This window comes from Pinus tabuliformis, chromosome 7, assembly GCF_031772625.1.
Source record: "Pinus tabuliformis cultivar Carrire ecotype Pingquan chromosome 7, CPIR1, whole genome shotgun sequence".
Lineage (NCBI taxonomy): Eukaryota > Viridiplantae > Streptophyta > Pinopsida > Pinales > Pinaceae > Pinus > Pinus tabuliformis.
The window spans coordinates 2,025,962,711-2,025,981,394 of NC_142293.1; the positions used below are offsets into that span (position 1 = coordinate 2,025,962,711).

Here is an 18,684-nt window from a genome sequence, read left to right on the forward strand (position 1 = left end):
CGAAGAAATAGATTTAAGTGTTAAATTCAAAAAATGGACAATGCAAGGTGTCCAAAATATTTGTGGATATTTAGCTTTTACAGTCATTCCAGCAGCCTTGCAAATAGGTGCACTGTTTGTAATGATTTGCACACACAAATCAACACCTACATCTTCAATAACTTCAATGAACAAATCACCCATATATTGTGCATCCTTGTATTATCCAAGAGCATCCACTGCATTCAAGGAAAATGGTCAATTCAACGAATACACTGTGAAGTTGATGAGTGGATGGTGTGCTACATCTATCCATCCACTAGAAACAATATTAACCCCAGATGTTGGCCATGCTGATTTAATAGGCTCAAGCAGTTTGTCCACCTCCTTTCTTGCCTTATTCAACGGTGTGGTTCTAAGCCTCTTTGAACTAGGATGCACATATCTTGATGGAACCCCTTGAGCTAGAGCTCGACACGTCTCAATAAATAAAGGTGATCATGCAAAATTAAATGATATGAAGTTGAGATAGAAAAGAAAGGCGATGGTGATATCAATCTCTTCTCACCTCTCTTGTTGAAATTTCTTGTCCATTGGATCAGGTGCTCTCCTTTCTGCTACTTGACCTGCACCCTCATTGGAACTCCCAAATGGATAATCTTTTCCTCAAGAATGAAAGGGGGTCCTCATTCTTGTTTTTCTTAGATGATGCAAGCATCGTTGCCACATCAACATTGGCCTCTCTTTCTAATTCTTTCCTCTTAGATGGATTCACTCCTACACATGCTCCAATTCCAAAAGATGATGTGCCCAACAAATGCCCTTTAACACTAAAATAGGTGCTCTTGAATTGATGGTTGCAAAATTTGCATGTCCAAAGAACATTGCCTCCTCCCTTTAACTTGTTGCCTAGCCCTTGATGTCTTGTCACATACTTCCACAAGGGATATTTCAATTCTTGAGCCCGATGTCTTGCTAAATTGAAGTTTCTCTCAACATTTTAAGCTGTCATTGCGGGCCCACTTCCAATAGATGGAAGACTGACAGACCTTGATAAAATTGAAAGAGTGAGGGCATTACCAATGGGGACATTCCTCCCTTTCTTTTGTCCCTTACCTGCTGTCTTTTATTGCACCATAACTACTATAAAAATAAAGATAAATGCATCGCTGTAAGGTTGTGCATGTAAACAAAATGGACAGGCAGACTGTTGTAGCAAAACTCTAAAAAATGGAAGGCAAATCCACTTAACTATACCTTGAATCAGCTCCAAAAGATGTCTATCTCCTACAACACAAAAACAACAAAGCAAAATGTTAGATGATCCAAAAATACAATCTTATCATAGGTTATAAAATTAGAATAAAATAATTATTAATTTAAGATATTAAATTAATAATTATTATTCTAGAATGTTTAATTATTTAGAATTAGTATATTGTTGTAACTAGATATGACTCTCCAAATGTGTCGTATCTTAGGCGCTATTTTAGGAGATTTGTTAGCTAGTTGGTTTGAATAGCATTTATTGTAAATGGGCATTTGTTATTTAATAAGTGATCCATAATTAGGGGTAGTTAGGACATAGAGCTTATAAATAGCTCATTGCAAGAGTGTTTGGATGTTCGGGTGTAAACTCTTGCAAAATCAAATTATGTAATTATTTTTTCTGATTAATAAAATTACGTGTCTGAGGACACTTCTGCCATTATTGTGGTATCAGAGCTTTAGTAATGCTGCAGTGGATGTGAGGAAGAGATTCCAACTCTACAAGTTCTTGGAAAACTCCGTTGAATTGCTCAGCATATGATTGGTATGGAATTTGTCTAGTTTTTGTTCAAAAGAAAAGAAAGTTTATTATTTTATTGATTTCAGATTTTTAAACCTGTAAATCATGTAAAAATCTCTGTTTTCCCACCCCGGTTTTCAGTTTCTCCTTATTTCTCCCATGTAGTTAAATTCCCATTCCCATAACCATACATTTAACAGATTGAAAAAAATAAATATTGCTGAAAACATAAATTCTGGAAATTTTTCAGAATGTTGGAAATTGCAGAATTAAAAATCAGCAATAAAAAACAGCCATTAAAACACATTAAAACACTGATATTTTTGGTCAACTAGACCCTAGAAAAACCCCCTACAAATCTTGGGGAAAACCAGTTTGAGAGCTCTTCTTTATTTCTGAAAATTGCCTTTTTACAGTGAGAATTATTCAGCAAAAAATCAGCAAGCAAATTTACAACTTATCTCCTTTCCGTGCCTCACAGCAATCTGGAAATTATAGCAAACAGGACAGCAATAAATGCTGTACGGCCTCCGTTTTGTGTGCAGAAAAATCAGCAAACTGCTCTTCGATTTTTGTGCAAAAATCTGCCTTTCACTATGTGCTGAATCAGCTGTACAAATCTGCTCAACTGCTGCCTTGGAATGTGTGCCAAGCTGCTGTCTCCTTCTCCTCCCTACTCAGAAATCTCTCTTGCTCTCTTGCTCTCCTTCTCCCAATCTGCTCATGAAAGAATGAATGACCTTTTCCTCCTTTAATATAACTCCAAGTGACTTTTGGGTAATCCAAGTGACTTTTGGGTGATCTCTAAATCCAATCGCTGAAATAGATTTAGATCAATGGCTGAGATTAAATGCTCATTTAAATCTCACTTTCTATTTTTTAATTCACCCCACTTTAATAAAGACCCACTTAGTCATTTATTTCCAAAGTCACTTTTCCTTTCTAATTTTTCATTTACTTTATAAAAGTTACTTTAAAATTAGACTTAGTAACTTTATCACTTAAAGTCACTTTTAAATTAGATTTAACTTTATAAAATTATAAAGTCACTTTAGGAGAAAAATTAAATTCTTTTGGACACTTTTCTGTAGGCCAAAGATCAAAGCCTAAGGGAACCACCTGTCCTCCGGTACCAAATTTCAACAAATCATTTTTTTTGGCCATGATTGTGAAGTTGGCTTTCAATACTGCAAAACAACAGTAAGACAATTTGTCTTGGTTTTTCCCTTTTGAATGTATTCTCCAAACGCTAACTACGTCTCCCACAATTCTTAGAGTACACCCCGTACTTTGTGTTGTATTTTGAGTTGTAAAAATATGGATTTTCTTTGAAAAATGCGCAGTGAACTATGTATGATCTACAAACTTGTTTAGAAGTTCACAGGCGTCGCTGCTGGGAGAAGCGATAACAGGGAAGGAAATTCCTATATACGAGGCAGAGCCTCTGCTGCTTGTCTTTATTCTATTCACTCTGCTGGGAGCCATCGGAGCTTTGGGCGATAGAGGGACGTTAGTGGACAATCCGACTCCCACTACAGACATGGGCCTAGGGAGGGTCATTATACCGCCCACAAAGGGCTTCAGATCCGCTGTGGGGATCTCTGAAAGCACCCTGAGTTGTGCTTGAGCGCCTGCAGTCCCACCGAATTATCGGCCCCGTTTACGTGTTCTCGCACCTCTCATTAATCGCGCCAATGCATCAAAAAATGAAACGTGAACTTTGCAAGGATCCGAAAACCATGATGAGCTAGTATCCCTCCCATGCAGATGAATGATGTGGATAAAATGATGACGTATCACCCATGTTGCAGTGACACATGGAAGTTGTAATAATTATTATTGAATGTTGATTTGATCGAAACTGTTTGATATTGGTTGTGATCTGTGGTGCTATGTGGAAGAGGGAGTTCCACGCGGAGTTGACATAATTTATGTGTATTCGCCTGATGTTTACGTGTTTGAAGAAGACTTGCAAACACTGATGCAACAACGCTTTATTATTTTCTCTAATTTTTTTTATTCTTTTATAATAGTTTCCTTCTCCGATAAATTTAAATCCTGCGCTCCTCTCATCAGTCATTGACGATTCTGCACATACGTCAAGGGGAATTTAGTGTGCCAGTTGCTTATTGCTGTGCAATATTTGGTGCCCAACGAATTGCTTATTTTGTGCAAAAGAGCCCTTCATCCTCATCGGCAATGCCATGATGCCCACGCTGTGATTTGCTCCGTTTCTCTTCCTCCAAACTTGATGATCAACCAGCCAGCGTGAGAGCCAGTCAGCCAACAAAAGCCAACCTAAGCCAGCAAGAAGCTAGCCTAAGCTAACTAGCAGCCAGCGTGGCAGACAGCCTGAAACAAAAATTCAGCCTCTTAAAGCGTTTTTTATTTGAAAGTTTATAGCTGAATTGAAGTTTGAAGAAATGAGAAATATTTTTTAATTTTGTAATGTTAATGGAGTGATAAGGATTTTTTCCCTTGTTTGTAATTTTATGAATTTTGTGGAGAAATAAGGAATATTGTATTTTGGAGTAATAAGGGGATTTCGATTGTAATTTTTTGAAGGGATAAGTGTAACTCAAAGTAATTTTACTTTGAGGGGGGGTAGCTTTTTTTTAACCAAGTTTTGCAAGAGCATCATGGTAAAAGTCAAATTCTGAAAGTTACCTTGTAATTTTTGAGAAATTGACTAGAGCTAAGTGCAAAGCTCAGTCATTTTTCTCCTGCTTCAACGACTATACGAGGGTCAAGGCCAAGTCCCGATAGAACGTGTTTTTTTTGCATGGTGTGTTGTGTGTTGTATTGCCCATCTTGACATTTTTGTTCTGATTTTTGGTGCGAAGCTTCAACGCTACAATGTCTAAGCTGATTAATTTGTTTTCTTATTCCGACAAACTTGAAGGCACAAAATCTTATAAAACATGGCACCGTCTCATCGAAAGCACCCTCATTTACAATGAATTATGGTAGGGTATATGTGATGGAGATATTAAGCCGAATAAACCCACAGATGTAACTGCACTAGCAAAGTGGGAAGTTAAGAATGCCAAAGCCTTAGCTCTTATTAAATCTTCTGTGAATGATGAGATGTGTGTCCATATAGAAAATGCTATAGACGCATGGTCTACTTTGAAAAGTTTTAAAGACCTCTTTGATACTCAGCCTGAATCAAAGAAAGTTGATCTACAATTAAAATTGTTACAACAAAAATTCACTGAAGGAGGTGATGTTCTTGAATATATCTCAAGACTTAAGAATATTAGACAGGAAATCATTAATGCTGGTTTTCCAGCAATAGATGATAGTTTTATGGTAACAATTGTAATTGCTGGACTTCCTTCTTCTTACACGCATTTTCTGGAGACTTTACAATTAACTGGGAAATTAGAGAAATTTAAGTGTGATGAGCTCTGTGAAATGTTGACTCAACATGATAAAACCTTTGGGAAGAAGAAGAAAGTTGGTGAAGATGTTTTTCTCACAGAGGCCAGCACTAGTAAATCATCAGCAGACAATTCTCGAGGCAGAGGCAGAGGCAATCAAAATCAAGCAGCACAAAGTTGAGGTCGAAGCCAAAGCAGAGGAAACAAATTTAATAGAGGCAATAGTTCAGGAAGAAGTAATTTTCAAGGCAGAGGAAACAACCAAGGAAGAGGCAATTTTCAAGGACAAGGAAATAATAATCAAGGTAGAGGACAATCTCAACATAGAAGTCAAAGCAGAGGCAGAGGACAATCTTCAGGAAGAGGAAGAGACTTAAGTCAAATTGTGTGTCGAAGATGTAACAAAGTTGGTCATTATGCTGAAGATTGTCGAATATCTCTTAATAAAATTCCCAAGTTTCAGCAGCATTCAATGCAATTTGCTAATGATCAAGATGATGATCACTCAAAATATGTTTTTACTTCCTCACCAGCATCACAACTTTCATCCCATCTTAGAAGTGATTATGAAGATGCTTGGATCTTGGATTTAGGGGCAACTCAACACATGACTTGTCGACGTGATTTTTTCTGGAATTTTCAAGATTGCCAACTTAATTCTATTTTTCTTGCTGATGATACAAAACATACTCCTTATGGAAAAGGAGCAATTAAAGTTTTTCTCCCTAGCATTGGAGAAAAAATGATTTCCAATGTATGGTATGTACCAACTTTTAAGAAAAATTTGCTCTCTTTAGTCACAATTCGACAAACTGGACATTAGGTGATTATGGAAGATGGTTTAGTCAAGATTAATTCAGTCAAACAAAACTTGAAAACTATCATGACAGGTTATGAAGATGGAAAACTGTTACGGATGAAAGGGACAATTATTCCAAGCCATTCTGATTTTGCAGGGGCAGTGACTACAGGTATTTCACCTGTAAGACTATGGCATGTAAGATATGGACATTTAAATTTTGAGAGTCTTTCTCAATTGCAGAAACAAGGAATGGTTGAAGGACTTCCCAATTTCAAAAGGAAAAATGCAAAATGTGAAGCTTGCATTTATGGCAAACAAAGTCGAGAAAGTTGTCCAACAAGTTCATGGCATGCAAATAGGCGGCTACAACTTGTTCACAGTGATGTTTGTGGACCACTACAAACTTCATTTGGTGGTTGCAAATATTTCTTACTATTCATTGATGATTTCAGTAGAATGACTTGGGTTTACTTTTTGAAGAGCAAGTCAGAAGCATTTGAGAAGTTTAAAACTTTTCGCCAACTTGCTGAAAATGAAATAAAAGACAAGATAGGTACTCTCAGGACAGATAATGGGGGAGAATTCACTTCAAATGAATTCAAAACTTATTGCAGTGAAAATGGCATAAGACGACATTTTACTAATGTTTACACTCCACAGCAAAATGGAGTAGTTGAAAGAATGAATCGCACCTTGTTAGGAATGGCGAGATCCATGTTAACTTTCAAGAGGTTAAGTCCAACATATTGGGTAGAAGCAATACATACAGCTGTCTACTTAAGAAACAGATCTCCAATTGCTTCTTTAGACGGAATCACACCTTATGAAGCTTGGTTTGGTTTCAAACCTCGAGTTAAACATCTTAGAGTTTTTGGATCAGTATGTTATGCCTTAGTTCCGAAAGAAAAACGAACTAAGCTTGACTCAAGAAGTTTAAAATAAACAATGGTTGGCTATTCTGATGAGAAGAAAGGGTATCATCTTTTGACCAATGGAAAATTCATTGTGAGCAGGGATGTCATTTTTGATGAAACTAAGAGTAAGAGTGCTGGAGAAATTGAAAATCTTCTTCACAAGTTAGAAACTAAGGGAAGTAAAAGAAATAGAAAAATACAAAGTCAACCAACTTCACCAAATTGGTATGAACTTGATTTTCCTTCCTTTGAAGATGAGTCATCTAGTCCATCTACATCAACAACATCATCTGGGTCTTTTAGTAGTTCATCCGCATCTCCAAGCAGCAACAGTTCTTCTAACAGTGATTCTCCACACTCTTCACCTGAACGAAGAACATCAGTTTATATTAATCCTCTTTACAATGATGGAGATTTTACAGAAGCGCAAACAAGTGAGCACCAACTACCGAAATGGGCAGTTCAACTTTTGAAAGATGTAAATCCTGATGAACAGAATAAAGCAAGCACTAGAAGGGCACATAAAAGAGAAGGCAATTTTGCCTTGATAGTGAATGATTTTACTGAACCTTCCACATATAAAGAAGCAGTCAAACATAAAGAATGGCAATAGGCTATGGCTGAAGAATATCAAGCAGTAACTGAAAACAACACTTGGAAACTTGTTGATTGTCCATCAAATGTTAAACCCATAGGATGCAAATGGGTTTACAGAATTAAGTATAATCAAAAGGGAGAACTTGAAAAGTATAAAGCATGACTTGTCGGAAAAAGTTTTGCGCAGCAGGAAGGCATTGATTATGAGGAAACGTTTGCTCCTACAGCGAAATGGAACACAATCTGATTAACACTTGCATTGGCTGCTCAGAAAGGATGGAAAGTTCATCAAATGGATGTGAAAAGTGCTTTTCTCAACAGGGATTTACAGGAGGAAGTGTATGTGACCCAACCGCCAGGGTTTGAAGTTGAAGGACAAGAACATAAAGTCTGCAAATTGATCAAGGCTTTATATGGATTAAAACAAGCTCCCCGAGCTTGGTATGCAAAGATGGATGAATACCTTAAGAAAGTTGGTTTTCAACGAAGTGAATCTGATGATACTTTGTATGGGCGACAAAAGGGAAAATATCTAGTAATTCTTGTTATGTATGTAGATGATTTAATCATTACTGGCAACCATGATGATCATATTGCACATGTGAAAAAGGAGTTACATGCAGGTTTTAAGATGACAGATTTGGGATTACTTCACTACTATCTTGGAGTTGAAGTCTTCCAACATCCACATCATATTTTCATTTCTCAGAGTAAGTACACAGCAGAGGTTCTTCAGCGATTTGGCATGCAGGATTGCAAGCCCGTACTCACCCCCATGGAGCAAAACTTGAAACTTTCAAAATTTGAAGGGGGGGAAAGGTGGACAACACAACTTATAGACAGTTGATTGGCAACTTGATTTATTTGACAACTACTCGTCTTGATCTATCTTATGCAGTCGGTATTCTTTCACATTTTATGCAGGAACGACGAGACAGCCACTGGAATGCAGCCAAAAGAGTTCTTCGATATATCCAAGGAACAAAAGATTTTGGTCTTCTTTACAAAAAGACTAAAAATTTGTACTTGGTGGATATTTCGATGCCGACTTTGCTGGAAGTATTGATGATCGAGCATCAACATCAGGTTATTTAATGAACATGGGGTCAGCAACAATATCTTGGAGTTGTAAGAAACAAGCTACAGTGGCCACTTCTTCAGCAGAAGCAGAGTACATTTCAGCATGGGAAGCAACATGTGAAATTGTTTGGTTGCGCAAAATTTTGCAGGACTTGGGCATTTCTCAAGCAGAAGCTATAACATTATTCATTGACAGCCAATCAGCCACCAAACTTGCCAAGAACCCAGTTTTTCATTCAAAGACAAAGCATGTGGACACCAAGTATCATCATATCAGATCTCTCATTGCCAAAGATGTCCTCAAGCCAGTTTATTGTCCTTCCGAAGATCAGATCTCTGACATTTTCACGAAACCGCTTGGCAGAATAAAATTTACTAAGTTCAGGGATGAACTTGGTATCTGTTGTAATGTATCTTTAGATCATAGGGGGGAATGTTAGATGATCCAAAAATACAATCTTATCATAGGTTATAAAATTAGAATAAAATAATTATTAATCTAAGATTATTAAATTAATAATTATTATTCTAAAATGTTTAATTATTTAGAATTAGTATATTGTTGTAACTAGATATGACTCTCCAAATGTGTCATATCTTAGGCTCTATTTTAAGAGATTTGTTAGCTAGTTGGTTTGAATAGCATTTATTGTAAATGGACACTTGTTATTTAATAAGTGATCCATAATTAGGGGTAGTTAGGACATGGAGCTTATAAATAGCTCATTGCAAGAGTGTTTGCATGTTTGGGTGTAAACTCTTGCAAAATCAAATTATGTAATCCTTTTTTTTTATTAATAAAATTATGTGTCTGAGGACACTTCTGCCATTAAAAATGATCAAATGCGGCCCAAATACGAAATTTACCTAGCGCACAAGTGACCATTTTTGTCAGTCACATGTCTGAGAATCTGGACACAAATTTGGCTTGTGCCTGACATGAGTTTGACTTGAGTACCTCATTTTGGACACGAGTCAAAATCGTGTCACGTACGTGTCATGCACGAATTTTGTCAGACACGACGGATTCACGACACCGGAGAGGGGGGGTGAGTGGGTTGACATGTCTGGTGACTTAGATTATCTCCCTTCTAATTCTGAATTTTCCTTGAATATGTCATGCCTTTTTTACTTGGTGTTTTCATATTTTAGTACCTCTATCAACAACTTGTTTCAATGTGTGCCATAAACTTTTGTTCATGTTCATTGTGTTGTTGTGTCCACGCAGTTCTTCATTTCCTTGATCTTTCTTCTCTCTGACCTTCACTGTGTTGTAGACGCCAATCCTTATCGTGGCTTTGATACCATGTTAGATAATGTAAATAGTAAATACACAATCTAAGAATACTTGAAGAGAGAGGAAATGAGAGAGATTTTACTCTATCCATTAATGTATGTAAATATCAATACATATAATGTGTCATGAGAGAGACGAGTCTTGTACCCGAAACATTTCATTATAGTAAAGCACAACTCAACCTAATTATGACTTGTCAGTGTTATGTCAGGTCACTTTACTTTATTAAGTTACTAATATTAAAGTAATGAATCATATTAAAATATTTCTAACCTTGCTCTCCATTTTATTTATGTAGAGTTTGTTTCCTTGTCAGTACATGATTAGTGGCATAAAGAAATCTGCTGACATTCCAGTTTCCTCCCCTTTCATGAATGGTCACGTCCTTAGAGACATGCCTCTTCTATACTAATCACTAATTAATCATTATATATATAAGACAAAACCTGTAGCATCCCATGCTTTGTCACTCCACCTTAACTTAGTTTTGAGAATCTGTTTTAATCTTGAATATTGGATAAATTTGAACTTTGTATAACTTGAACTAGCTCCTCTAATGGCTCCCAATCTACACCTGAATGTTATGATGTTTGATAATAGCATTGTGTATATCGAAGGGATTTTGGCTTTTCTCTTGAGGGGGGGTGGGTGGGTTGACATGTCTGGTGACTTAGATTATCTCCCTTCTAATTCTGAATTTTCCTTGAATATGTCATGCCTTTTTTACTTGGTGTTTTCATATTTTAGTACCTCTATCAACAACTTGTTTCAATGTGTGCCATAAACTTTTGTTCATGTTCATTGTGTTGTTGTGTCCACGCAGTTCTTCATTTCCTTGATCTTTCTTCTCTCTGACCTTCACTGTGTTGTAGACGCCAATCCTTATCGTGGCTTTGATACCATGTTAGATAATGTAAATAGTAAATACACAATCTAAGAATACTTGAAGAGAGAGGAAATGAGAGAGATTTTACTCTATCCCTTAATGTATGTAAATATCAATACGTATAATGTGTCATGAGAGAGACGAGTCTTGTACCCGAAACATTTCATTATAGTAAAGCACAACTCAACCTAATTATGACTTGTCAGTGTTATGTCAGGTCACTTTACTTTATTAAGTTACTAATATTAAAGTAATGAATCATATTAAAATATTTCTAACCTTGCTCTCCATTTTATTTATGTAGAGTTTGTTTCCTTGTCAGTACATGATTAGTGGCATAAAGAATTCTGCTGACATTCCAGTTTCCTCCCCTTTCATGAATGGTCACGTCCTTAGCGACATGCCTCTTCTATACTAATCACTAATTAATCATTATATATATATATATATATATATTTATATATAAAAGACAAAACCTGTAGCATCCCATGCTTTGTCACTCCACCTTAACTTAGTTTTGAGAATCTGTTTTAATCTTGAATATTGGATAAATTTGAACTTTGTATAACTTGAACTAGCTCCTCTAATGGCTCCCAATCTACACCTGAATGTTATGATGTTTGATAATAGCATTGTGTATATCGAAGGGATTTTGGCTTTTCTCTTGACAAGTTGACGTGTTACTTCCAACATGTAATTATTACAATTTTTCATATTACTTTTCCAGTATCACTATTACTGAGAACCTTTTATGCCAAGAAAATACAGAGCTATATCTGTCTCTCAGTTCAGTGAACACAATCAACATCCTCACAAGGATATGCAATAGAAGTAAATCAATTCTTTAAATTGAAAAATGCTATCTCATGGTGAAGATGCATATGGGACAATAGAAACAAAGCATAAAGATGCCTGTTATTTCACGAAGGTCAAAGTTTTATAATCAGTCTCTGATAGTTGTATAGATAATAACCTTTTTGTGGTCTGATTCAGGGAAAATAACTTGAAGGCTAGCCACAACTCTATACAATTGCAAGGGAATCAGCACCATACCACTCGCAGCTTGTCACGAAGGAGGATAGGTGGAGGGATTATCAATGCATTTACTTTACAGTCTCTCGAGTATAAAAAGGACTTTTTCTTCCCTCTTTCTCTCATTTTGCACAATACACGTCCAGCTGGCTATCAGGTAATGATTAACTGTTTGTAACCATGATTGTGTAGCATGGAACCCTAAAATTTGTTCTTTTATATCTTGCATGGAACAGGAAGGTTTGGATTTTATTCTGTGAATAGGTTAGTTATATGATATATCTCTCTCTAGTTCAGTCCTAACAGTCTTTTAATTTTGATTTGCTGCAGGATCTTGTGGGATTAATAACCTCAGTTTTACTTCTAGGAGATTTTAGTTTAATGCTTCTTACGCTGCTCCAGTTCTACTCAATTTCTCTGGGAGCATTTTTTGCAGTCCTCCTCATTCTTCCTCTTGCCTTGTTATCACCATTTCCTGCTGGTATCAACGCTCTATTCAGTCATGGACACCGGAGATCAGCAGGTCTTGCTCGTGTCTATGCATTGTGGAATGTAACATCTCTTGTTAATGTCGTAAGTTCTTAACCCTCGTATTTAATATTAATTAAAGAACTTATTTATGATCTTTGTCTTGACCTTATCCTTTTTATCCGCATGGAATTAATAGTATTTAGTTCCACATTGCAATGCTTTTGAATGAAATTCAGTTGGCTTAATCTGATGAGACTACTTTCTTATGAAGAAGAAATGTGGGACTAGGGAGCTTAAGAGACCTCCAACATACATCTATTGAGGATTGAATATTTAAATTTATTGTGATGTTTATTACTGGGAGCTGTTGGCTGGCTTTTAAATATTGGCTGTCTTGCTGTAAACTAGAATGAACATGGAATTTCTACAGACTCCTTTCTTATATAGAAAATATGATGCTTTATAGATGCCTTAGCTTCATATGCCATGTGCAAAACACAGTTGTTTGTCATGTGGATTTTATTGTTCATAGTTTTGCATAACATGAATGCAGTATTCCTCTTTCTGAAAATGTTATGTGTTACTTCCAATCGAGTTGCAACTGAACTAGATTATGGTAGTCGACATCTAAACATTTTCTGTGCTCTGTTCTAAGATGACTGCCAAACACTTGAAAGGGTCAGAATATAGATGGAAGATTCTTCATAAGTTAGTTCTTTGCAGTGTTGCACATATTGTGATATTATTGGCAGACTGACTGCTGATATTATCACCCTAATTTATCATGATATTTTCCATGTTTTGATTTTATCGTGATAATTTTAGTAATTATCTTGAGACAATGGAAATTATTGCTCTGATGTTCATTCTTGCAAATTAAACCCTCTAGGTCTGGTTTTTTTGGGTCGATTTTGGGTATTTATATTGTTGAGATTGAGCTCTGAGGGGAGATTCTGCATTGTGACCATTTTCAACCGGCAAACAAGGGGAAATTGATAGTTTTATTTGTCATTAGCTGAGCATTTGTGCAGTGGAGATCTACTCCAATATACCATTTCCATATTTCCAAGTATGTAAAAAAATTTACCTTTCTTTTCTTTGTTTTTCAAGATCTAGTATAGGGTGTGCAATGTCTGTTAGGTATACCTCTTTTTGCCCTCTTTGAATAGAGGATTTGTTACTAATTTAGCTAGGGTATTTTAATTGGAGCGTTTTTTATGTTATTTCAATTTTGTGGATTTGTATTCTATTTCTAAGTTCCCCTCATTTTCTTGTCCATAGGTTTGTAGACTCTAGAGTCTGCCATTGGATCCAATGTTGGAGTGTATGGTCTACCCTATGTGATCCGGATTTAAACAGGAACGCAATAGATTACAGAGATAACCATAAATACAGAGATGCAATAACCATAAACACATAGATGCAGCGGAAATAATGCTTCATTTCATTAATGGAAATACTGAAATATGCTTACAACCAGAAATGGAAATAAACCAGCTAGGGCGATGGTAGCTTATCTCTGAGAAGAGATGTGCGGCTACATGCTTCTGAACTGTTCCGAACTGTATTACAATGAGGCTCGAAGGCCTATTTATTGTTGAGAAACAATGGAAAACCCTTCACATCCCGAAACCTAACCCTAGAAGATGAAACGCCAAATTGTGGGCCCCGTTTGGGTAAATTGGTACATCAATTTCCCGGGGTCGTAACTTTGGCATACGATCTCCGTTTGACGCGTATGATAGCTCGTTAGAAAGATCTATCCGAGTACTACCACTTTGGGAGGCAACATCGGTCCATGGACCCATGTTGCCCCAGAATCCCAAAAAAACGTCGTTTAGGGCCTCAAAACGGCTCCGGAAGTTCAGGACCCGAAAAACTGCTAAAAATAGTAAACTGTGCTATAATTTAGGAAACTGAAAAGACTGAAAGAGATAGTTGTGGGGGTCCAAATGGGTTGGTGGGTGGCCACCAACATCCACCTAGATCACTATGAGGGTCATAATAGAATGAGATTGAATCACAAGTTATGTGGTACAGAAATGTTTGGTGGAATTAGTTGTTTGAAATACAACCTTGCCAAAATACCAGGAAATGAAGTGGATCTTTTCCCAACATCCACCCCAGAGATTATCCATATTGCAATCCAATCCGCTCTTCAAATGCATAAGAAACGAGATCAAAAGAAAGAAGTGACGCTTGAGCTTGCAAATAGATCTACGAGCTTCTCAAGAGTGGGGGGAAGCCAATCCTCAAGCTCACATTCTGCAATGTTTGGGCCGTCAACATCTTCACCTTTCTTTGTGCCAAGATCCATGCCTAGGGGGAAGTCTTATATTCGATCAATGGTGAACTTGAAGGAGAAGAATGAAGCTGACAAAATTGCGGCAAAATGCTTTCTATGGAGTGACATACCATTCATCATTGCCAAGAACAACCCATTCTACCATTCCCTGTTTGAAGTTACTGCCATTGTTGGTTTGGGCTACAATGTCCTTATAATGACTTGAGTGGGCATCTCCTTCAAAGTGGAAAGTTTGATTTCACAAGAAGATTGGCTAAGCTGAAAGAATCATGGGAGATCACAAGATGCATTGCTATGTTAGATGGTTGGGTATGTTGATTTTTGGTATAGCTGCGGTGGGTATTACGAACTACTCCAAGTGGGCCCTTAAAATATAAAAGAAGAAATTTTAAATTTTAAATTTTGAATTTAAACTGCCTCCAAAAGTCAAGTTGGCCCCAGCCAAGAGTCAGACCTACTCGGGTTCTTCCAGCCACTATAAATATGCTTTCGACCTCCCTCATGGAGCAATTCAGATCACTCAAATTCTTCTGCTTTTCTGTCCACACGTGTAAAGGAGGGAGAGAGATAAGAATAGCTAAGTTTGACCTGAAGTTTGACTTGTGTTGACCAATGTTGATTGAAGTTTATTCTGGGCAGGTTGACCATAGGTTGACCGAATTTCTGATGTATATGTAGAGGCCAAAATTTGGCCTGTTTGACCAGACTTTAACCATATGTTATAGGCAAACAAAAGTATCTATGTTTGACCAGGTTTGACTTGGGCTTGATCATGGGTAGCTTGACTCTAATTTGACTAGAAAAAGTCAAATTGTATCTCTTGTTGAATTGAATAATTTCTCTAAGAAAAGGTTGTTGGGTTTTCCTAGGGTAAATTTTTTGTGTCTCTTGTGTTTGGCTGTCTCTTCATGATCCTATTGTCATTATAGTTTTCTATTGAAATTTTCTATGTATAATTATTTAATGATGAATGTGACACAAAAATAATTAATTAAGATATCATTGGAAGTAGTTATCAGATTAGGAAATCATGAAAAACTCAACATGATCTCAGAGCTATAGTGAAAGAGTAGCCTTGAAGAAGCCAACCTATTCCACTATTCTGTTTGAGATTGATTGCCCTAGATTAGGGCCAAATAGCCTCAGCCCTAGTCACAGACTGAATGACTTCAACCATAGGTGTAGGTGGGCCAAAAGGCCTCAGGTCAAAACGGAAATGAGATCCGCATAAGCCCTGTGTTTTGTACAGAATTACTGAAGGGGGCTGCAGGCCTAGAAGAGGTCGAGAACCTCTATTTTGTGAGTAGAAGGAAGCATAATCTTATGAAGACCAACCAAGGAACCATAATGAAGGACAAGGCTAGAAGGAAGGGCCAAATGCTGGTCTAGCCTAGGAGCTTGAAGAACGAAGTTATTCAACAATTTGACTATTTCTCTATGGAAGATGAGGAAGCTAGATCTAGAAGGAACCTGAAGAAAGTCTCAAAGTCTTAGCTCTCAGATTGAGATCATTTATGCCTTTATATTGATTCTAGATCCTTGAGAAATTTCATAATACATGGCTCCTACATACCTTATATAGATTACCTAATATGCATATGTAAGTATGCCTTGCGTACATGACTCGAAATATCTCCTCACTTAGACACATCTAAAATCTAGAGTAGCATGAGCCCAAATATTTGATGGGATATTTGTTGGGCATTTCCAAGTATTGTTTCAGATTGATCTAAGGTAATCTAAACAAATATTAAGGACATTCATTAAGAAACGTTGGCATCAATGACAACACCATTCAACAATCTCCCCCTTTGTCATTGATGGCAACACATGTACTCCCCCCTGCAATCACTGCTTCTCCTGATTTCATGCCTCCAATCTTCCTTACCTGCGTTCTCTCCCCCTTTGACATCAATGGAAAAGGGTGACTCCCTTTGACAAGTTGTCTATTTCTCTTTATGGGTAATGTCTGCTCCCCCTTACGAAATGCCTTCCTATGTCTTCTTGTAAGATGCATATCTGTGTCTCTTCCTTAATGCCTGCTACAATACAACTTCTTACGGATTCCTTAGTTGATTCTACCTGTCAATATATATCAATGGCATGGATCTTTTGCGATTCTGCCTTGCCAAATTTGCTACTCCACTAGAGATGCCTATAATGATGAATTTGTTGAAGAATCTAGGGCAGTTAGAGTTGATTAGATTCTTCTTAGCATGATAACTATTTGTGAGGTGTTTTAAATTTTACTTCTTATACCAATATTCACTTATTATTATTAGAGTGTGTCTTCTTTAGTTCATAAAATAGCTACCAAAATAAAGAGATAAGAACACAAGATGTTGGCATCCTGCTAGGGCCAAAATCTCTCCCTCTTGGAGAGGAAAACCTGCACAAAATTCTTCTTATAGAGATTTCAATTGATGAATACCAAGACCGTGATTCTTGACTTATTAGACCACTCCAAGACCAAGACACAAATCCTCTTCTTTGTCACTGTTGAGATCATCATCATCATTGTTGTACCATGACTGCTTCTTCAGCTAGATCATTGTTGCACCATGACTGCTCCTACATTGAGATCTTTCTTACTGTTGTATCCATGCTACACCTTCATTGAGACCTTGATGCACCAATGCTTTACCTTCACCGAGAACCTTATCTCATCAATGATATATATATATACAGTTGTACTGAAATCTTCATCTTCGTTAGTATCATGACTATTGTCATAATCATAATGATGACTGTGTCTAGGATATATATACTGCACCGAGATCCTTCCTCTATCATGAATGCCGAGGTCATGATCACATCTTCTACACTGTAACCTTCACCAAGATTGTAGCCTTGTTCTTCTTGTACTGAGGTCCACTGCAATTATGTCGAGGCTATATCACAGTGACCCTTTAGCTAGACTGAAACTGCAGTGAAGTATGCGAGGAGATCACTGAGCTTATCACCGAAATTTTGTTCCTTCCTGTACCCATCCGAGATTGCAGACTTGTCCGAAAATCTGAGCTTTTGTGGTGACCCTAGCTGGGTATATATAGTTGTTGTGTCTCCATAAATAAGCCGACATGTCATCTTGAACTGTTGTGTCTCCACATATGAGCCGATGTGTCATTAAATATATTCTTTGAGGCCGACATGACTACCTTCTTTTAGCATTTTGCTTGCAGACTTCTTTGAGCTTGTCTTGGAGGGCCTTTTAGACTAGTATATATTTACACATAGGCTCAAGAAGAGCTTCTTATACATGACTTTGACTCTTTGACTTTCCTAGACCTATGAAATGAGCAAGAAACTCATTCTTATTATTTACAAAAATAATATTTCTTTTTCTTTACAAGTACAAAGATCAAAAATACGTTTGTGAATATCGAACCTAGTTACATTTTCTTCAACAGAATGAAGACTTCTTCATATCTTTCAACTATTAATCTATCAAGGATAGATCTTTGAAAGTACAATCACTGATGTAGAGACTCCCCCTCTTCAACATTCACAGGGCAGGGATTCATCATGTTAGATTCTTCAAATTAACATGTGAAGCAACTCTTCAGCCGGATCATCCTTAACCTTGACATCTTCCAATATACTTGTTGATTCATCATGAACTTTCACTTATACAAAACCTAAGAGCATGACTGCAAAGACTTTTCCACTGAGGGTATATTTGGGAGAAAAACTCTGCAAATTATTTGTGTTTACAATCACGAATAATTTGGGGAGGTTAAAAAACTCCGTAGAGTGAAACCCTTTGAGAAAAAACATAGGCTTACTTAGGTGTTGTTACATGGCTTAATAGTCATACTAGAAACATTTTTACAATAAACTTGGAAAATTTGGGATTACAATAATGATAATGACTGAAATTTTTGTATCCATTGGTTTATACTTTGCTTCTCTGAAATGTTGACATGTATATGGTCAACAAGACACAATTGGAGTGTTTGGATGGGAGTGGAGGAGTTGTGTGCTATCAGTTAGTGTTGATAATATCGTCGATATATCAACAATATTTGAAAATATCGCAGTATTTTCGTTTTGAAAATATCACAATATTTTCCCTTTTCAAAATATCATGATATTTTCTAAATATCACCTATATATCACCAAAAAATCGTGCGACAATGGAAAAAATCA

The 18,684-nt window shown here is 36.8% G+C and overlaps 1 protein-coding gene across 2 annotated transcripts in view; it reads left to right on the plus strand.

Moving 5' to 3' along the window:
- Nucleotides 1–18,684, plus strand: part of LOC149256630 (uncharacterized) — a 396,827-nt gene that overhangs the window by 342,723 nt on the left and 35,420 nt on the right. For both annotated transcript variants that reach the window (XM_089460804.1, XM_089460805.1), the window contains exons 20-21: nucleotides 11,721–11,916; nucleotides 12,090–12,332. In XM_089460804.1, the coding sequence (XP_089316930.1) occupies nucleotides 11,721–11,916; nucleotides 12,090–12,332 (439 nt within the window). The remainder of the gene's footprint in view (nucleotides 1–11,720; nucleotides 11,917–12,089; nucleotides 12,333–18,684) is intronic.